This window comes from Nansenia antarctica (assembly GCF_963989245.1).
Source record: "Nansenia antarctica genome assembly, chromosome: 12".
NCBI classification, from domain to species: Eukaryota; Metazoa; Chordata; class Actinopteri; order Argentiniformes; family Microstomatidae; genus Nansenia; species Nansenia antarctica.
In genome coordinates, this window is record NC_137682.1 from 20,247,844 (window position 1) to 20,254,782 (window position 6,939).

At 44.1% G+C, this 6,939-nt stretch overlaps 1 protein-coding gene across 1 annotated transcript in view; it reads right to left on the bottom strand.

Moving 5' to 3' along the window:
- Positions 1-859: 859 nt before the first annotated feature.
- The window catches only part of plxdc2b (plexin domain containing 2b), a gene marked incomplete at both ends in the record, with an annotated part of 99,574 nt that continues 93,494 nt past the window's right edge, over positions 860-6,939 (bottom strand). Inside the window, 2 exons of the mRNA XM_080542712.1 lie at positions 860-979; positions 2,454-2,620. Coding sequence (XP_080398838.1) covers positions 860-979; positions 2,454-2,620 — 287 coding nt within the window. The remainder of the gene's footprint in view (positions 980-2,453; positions 2,621-6,939) is intronic.

Sequence of the window (6,939 nt, forward strand, 5' to 3'; positions counted from 1 at the left end):
CACCAACATTTAAAGTCGAAATCTCTGTTCACATATTCTGTATTGTATCTGAAAAATATACTGTATAATTCATCGTACTGTACTGTACTTCCCCCCTCTCGCATTGTCACACCAGCATCACAATGGGCAGTCAGACTGTCCTGTCTCCATAGCAACATCACAGCAGGCTTATTCCCTCTTCAGTAAGAAATAAGTCTGTATCCTCACTGGCATTACCTTCCTTCCCTCTGTCCCCCAATAAGTCATTTAGACGCTTTCCCGCCTGAGATCCAGGGTGTTGAGGACCTGGATGATGAACTGAAGTGAGATCAGTTTTCAGGTGGGGGGGGGGGGGGGGGCGGGGGTTCCTACAAGCCCAGAAGTTCCTCTGGCAGTGGCCCTTTGTTCAGTGGTTCTCAGATCAGCTTTCAGCAGTGACTCTCTCCATGCGGGGTCTAACACAGACTCTGATGGACGACGCAGGGTTCACTATGGTAGTCCAACCAGGCACCGCCAGGCCCTCTCGTAGAGCTCCACCAGAGAGACCTATAGGATCTCAGGGTGCCATTTTCCCATCGATTTTTTCTCATCATCATCATTTCATTTGACAATCTTTACAGTGAGCGTTTTTTATTTTAATTCAACAAAACAAGAGGACAACAGCGTCAGTCAGTCATCCCCCCCCCCCCCCCCCCCGGGATCCTTGAAGATCTGTCTGTTTGGGGGCAGTACTGGTGGTCAGGTCCCATTGGGGGGGGGGGGGCGTGGAGGGGGGGAAGGGGGGTGGTGGTGTTGGAGGGGTGTGTGTGTGTGTGTGTGTGTGTGTGTGTGTGTGTGTGTGTGTGTGTGTGTGTGGGTACGGGTGCACCCCCCGCCCGTCTCAGCACTGCTCAGACTCGATGAAGCCCTCCTTCTCCTGGCCCACGGGCTCCACCTCGGCGTAGGCAGGGTGACCCGACCCCCGGCGGAACTTCATAGCCGGCCACCTGCTGGGACGTCTCTGGTGGGGGGGGGGGGGGACAGAGCAGAGGAGAGGGGGTCAGAGGTCAAAGGTCGAGGGTGTCATTAGAGGTCTCAGATTAAAGAACTACGGGAAGGGTCCAGGGTCAGCTGTGCCACTGCCCTGAGCACACAGGCAGTCCCCTGTGTGCTGGAGTCTCAGTCGGAACAATGCTTTTTTGGACTATGGATGGGGACCAGTAAGTAATACACAAGCACATTGTATCACGGTTCGGAGACGGAGGGATTTATTCATTTCCTGAGTTGGAAACCTCTTAGGGATGCAACTCTGAAAACAGATTTATTAGGAACATAAAAGTTAGCAGATTAATTCATAGTCTCGCTGTTTGATATACACCATGTACTAAACCCAGAGAGAGGATCATGCCAGTGTAGAATCTGCCTGTCAGGGGATTATAGGGATAGAGGAGTCTTTGTCTGAATCTGACCTTGAAGATGATATCTTTGGAACTTATTTTGTAGAGATGTTTGAGCATTAATCAAGTCCTATTACGGTACACTCTCCAAACCACACAAATGAAAGTGAACCAATTCATCCTCCAGCCATTTGCAGGCATCTATCAACACACATAAGTCAGTGTGTTTTTTACCGCTCGCCGTGAACGCTACCGTGCATTTTTACGACTGAGGAAAACCGAAGGATAAAGCTTAATGAACGATGTGTAGAAATGTACAAGAAGATCTGAAACAGACAGTGTGTATTTAAATGTAAATGTGTATTTTTCAGAGGGGACTGAAAGCCACAATCTGTCTAGTAGTGTGTTATTGGAACTCAAAAGACGAAATGCCAGAGTCGATTTTTCCGGCAGATGTACAGCTTGACCTTGGAGTGAGGGATCTGCTGAGATAGGTTTTGGATAGCACTCATCATAGCCACGGACAGACTGAGAAACGATTCCCCACAAGATTTGTTATGAGTGCTACCCTCAGGCCAGCGTAGACCTGTCTGGCATTCTAAAGAGATATAAAGGTCCCTGCAACTGAAGAATACATGAGGGCAACTGAAGAATACATGAGGGCAGGAGGGGGACTGCTACATCAACAAGCTAGCTACCTTTTGTACTGTTGAGAAGTCAAAGCTAAGACACAAGTTTGAAGGTCAAACAAATCAATCATAGCTTTAACAGAAGACACACTTGCAGTATTAAGTTTGCTATGTACGCTTTTTACTGTGTGTTACTATGTTATTTTAATCTTTCTAGGAAGCTTTTTTATAACTGCCCAGGGACTATGGATGAAAATTAGCCTTCTGGCTAAATCTGGCTTTGTTTACATTTGACATGTCCATTTAATATCCATTGTCCCTTTACAAATAAACATAAACATTGAAACATTTACTCTATGGTTTAGCCACGGCCAAACTTTTAATGATGGGGGTGGGGGGTGGGGATACGCTGTCGTTATTTTTTGGTCTTGTTCTAAGGTGATGAAGATAGAGAGGGGTCAACGCTCACCTCGATGAAGAAGAGGCTTGCGGCCGAGGTGGGGTGGTGGTAGATGTAGACGGTGATCAGGACAGCGGCGGCCATGATGAGCATCACCATGAGGATGCCCAGGATCAGGCCGGTGTGCAGGGGGTGAGTGCCCGCCTTCCTCTCAGCCGCGCTCTCCGCTGGCATCGCTGGAAAACATCGGAGAACGCCGTATATATAATCACTACTGCCTCTCTCTCACTCATACAGAGAGCACGGACAGTCATAGACACATGCACATGTACGCACACGCACGCACGCACTCATACACACACACACACACACACACACACACACACACACACACACACACACACACACTATTTAGCAGACAGATAAATGCTGGCCACAATCGGTCTGCTCGAGTCCCAGAAATTAATCTGTCCCTGCAATGCCCCTATTGACCAATAGGGGCCACTCATCATTCATGGAAGCTCATGATATGGGGCCTCTGCCATCATAAACACATATAATGCTCACGATTAAAAGTTAATTTGACCAAAATGGTATGGTGCTGAAATAACATAAGCATGCCCTGTTTGGTTTCACAGGCCAATCATAATCACTCTAATGGCAACTCTCATTCAACCACACGAGAATGAAAAGTGTTCAAGAAGTTCCAGTTCCAAAAAGTTAATTGCGGTTTTCTATTGTGCAAAAAAAAGAAAAAGAAAAAAAAAGGCAGAGGGTGGCAGAGGGTGGGCTTTAGTAAAAAAAAAAAAAAAGAAGAATGTTGTCTTTCTGAAGGTGTTGTCTTTCTGAAGGTTTATGTTGTGCTCAGCCTTTAGTAGAGGGGCTCTGCGTTCAGTGAGGTTGAGATTAGCATCATTGCAGCGCAGCCTGTTTAGCGATTCATGAGCAGCATCCCCCAGTAGAAGGACAGACACTGAGAGATAATCCCAAGGTTGGCAGCACACGGTGTTAGATAGGCGGAGAGCCATGCAGGTGTATGGAGGCAAACACAGTGACGTCAAAAACCCTGCCTGCAGTAATAACAGTCCAGGTTGATCACAGTGTTCGATGATTTATTAACGAGTGTCCTACAGGAAGCGTAGGAATGTGACCTGTCATCCTGAGGCATCATGCTGGATCAGGTGTTGAAAGGGCACACAGTATGAGAAAGGACAAGGGGAGTGATAACCCTTCATGAAGTTGAAGTTGTTTGCATTTTAACACCTGATAATAATCATTATTTTGGGTCATTTTGCTAGATGGCTAGTATTACAGAGAGAAATCAAAACATGTTTGTTGATTCAAGAGGGACTCAATATGGCTTCCAAGCTTGATCAAATTCATTTACAAACATACCTCCTGCCCACCCGCAGCTCAAATGAAATGACATGTTTTTGTCACTCTAAGATGTCTTCTTCAAAGGAGCACTGCATACACACAATTTATAGTGGTATTTTCCATCACAAAATTACAACATTTATAAAACCCAATCAAGAGAAACTACCACATTTTTCTTCCAAAGAGGTCCTCAATCAATCATTTTAAATTGCACAAACTGCACAAGAACAACAAACTGGAATGGATTTTGTAGATTTTTTTCGTTCCAGCAGTAAAGTACACCAAAACAAAAAGCGGATTTAGTGAATTCGGTGGAGACCTGACGAAACTCAAGATTTAACCAACGCTGAGAACGGCTTTGGCAACCTTTGTTCTTATACTTGAATAATGAAGTGAGGTAAGCTGGGAGATTATGCAGTAGGGATTTGTACACAAAAAGGGAGTAATGGTGCGATCTACGGACTTTAACAAGGTCAAGATCACCTCTCCGATGCAATGATGAGTATTACCACTACAGCTGTATCTCTTGTACTATTTATTTATTTAATTATTTGTACTGCTAATTGTATCCTGTCTTATTTGTCACTTATGTCTTGTACTATTGTCACTTTTTTATCTTAAAAAACATTATGCCTATTGCCTTATTGTCTTGTGCTGCAATGTCAGGAACTGAAACCTAAGAATTGTACTCTCTTACACTTGTGTAATGTGACATAACAATACAACTTGAAACTTGAACCTGTGAGAAAGCGAAGGGCACTATGGTAGATGGCACCAAAGGTTTAGAGAAGTGGCTGCTGCATTCTGGTAGATGATATCATCAAAATCAAGCACTGGCATGAAGGTTAATTGCACAATCCATTTTCTGCTGTTCAGCAAGACCTATTCCTATAAAAGAAGCCCACCTTAAATCTCAGCTTTTTAACAGGCTCCTCCATCTGTTTTCTAAATGTCAACTCTTTGTCAAGCCAAATACCCAGATACAGTATGTATAATGCCCAGGTATTTATAAGCGGGAATATGCTCAATGGGGGCTCCACCCAAGTACATATGCATAAATCATGAGATACATTTTTCTGTGATTTGTAAAAAATAACATTTAACATTTAAAAATAAAATAGCAATTTCAGTTCAACAAATGCTTCCTTGGTTATAAGATTATCAAACACAGAATAATTCTGTATTTTGTCTTCGCGGACCCCCTTGAAAACAAGACGGTTCATCTCTAGGGGTTATTCCCAATAATTAATTTCAGTCCTGTAGGCTAATAAATGCAGACTGTAGCTAAAGTTAAACAACCAGTGTTCAGGCTCAAACAATGGACCTATCGCTAAGCCACGCCCCCTTTGAAAACTCGGACAAACAAACAACGCTTCACTGACAGTGACTGGCTGACCGACCGTGACTGAATGACATTCAATGACTTACAATGGCGGGAGTTGGCACATTTCTGATTTCTGATTTACCACAGCAAGTAATAGACTTTTTTTTTTTTTTTTTTTTTTTTTTAAGATGACAAGAATATTCCGTCTAGAAGCTTTTCACCATCAGATATTAGCGAGTTGTTTGTCCGAGTTTTCTGCCTGTAGTGACTTTTGCTGTGATATGATTGGACAATTTCTATTTTGGGGCGTGGCTTAGCGCTCACACTCACACAACCACTGACAACTCCAGAGGTCCATTGTAACCTGAAATCCATCTCCAAGAGCAGAAACACCAAACAACACAGGAAATAGGATAGCCTACCCATGCCATTATACACCCAGCATGGATCAAATATACCAGAATGGAAGGAAGACAATGTTCTACTCATGGTGTGCAACACCAATGCTCTAGCCCAGCAGAGACACATCCACATAGCAGGGAGGAGTGAGCTAATGAAGTGATTACAAAACAAACTGCCATGGCTTTTTATCCCCAATCTCCCACAGATTTATGATACATACAGCCTGTGATCATCTATCTACTGTGCTTCAGAAATCCTCCCTTACCTCCCCCCTCCCCTCCCTCCTTGCCTTAATTAGTGACTAGCCAGCAGTGAGCCATCCAGTCATTCAGCCAGCATGTCAGCTCTCCCTTGGCTTTCTGCCTTATTGATTTCCATCAGACAGAACAAACAGGATGGCTTCCTAGTGGTAATCAAACGTGTCCATTAAGCATGGCTGAATATTGTGGATTAATTTTCTCATACTATGAGCCCATAAAAACTGGGAGTGAGTATAAAAAACACAGACAAAGTACAGGTAAGACACCGTAATTATGGTTCAAGTCATGCTCAATAAATGCCAATGTTGTTTTGGGGAATTGGCGTTTCAGGTGACATGATGTACTCGATGAGTCACAGTGTCGTTGTAGTGTTGTGGTAGACTGTTGTTGTGCGATCACGGACACTGGGAGGGTCTGCAGATACAGCCATTCCCATTAAGGGATGGGGTAAGTCACCCTTAAATGGGACTAATGGGATTATACAGGGCCCTTTTATTGAAACTGTTCAATGCTAACAGTGCTGCACGGACCACTCCAAATGCACTATTCATTTAAAGGCCCAAGAAAAACAAAGAGCAGGTACATTAACCAAACATGTCACAGTAACACAGAGGGGATTGAGAGACAATGATTAAAGGCAGAGGGAGAGAGAGAGAGAGAGAGAGAGAGAGAGAGAGAGAAAAAAGAGAGAGAGATGATTGGGAGAGAGAGAAAGAGAGAGAGAGTGATACAAAGAGAGAGAGACAGAGAGAGAGAGAGAGAGAGAGAGAGAGATGATTGGGAGAGAAATTGTTTGTGTGAACCCCTTGGCCCAGAGCAAGAAGATTCTGATCCACCATAACAGCACTTCAAGGACTCTGTGTCTCGGTCACAGTGTGTTCTAATATCAACTAACTAAACAAATCCCTCATTGGCTCATCCCCTCCCTCATCCCCCATCTTTAACAATCCATTTGGCTGACAGAATAATCTCAGCTAAACTGACCCAGAAATGTCAACAGGTGCCACGTTGACTCCAAGAAAAAAAGTAACAAGTTAGTCGGAAAAAGTCTCTTTCTGTTCCTGCGTGTTCTTTGGAAAGCAATTTGTTTTGTGTTTTTGAGAGAGTGCATACACCGTGTCCAATTCGCCAAGCCTTCCACAGCTGGAGAGGCCCCAGAAGCGCTAGGGCTGTTAGTGTGAGTTAGTGGGTT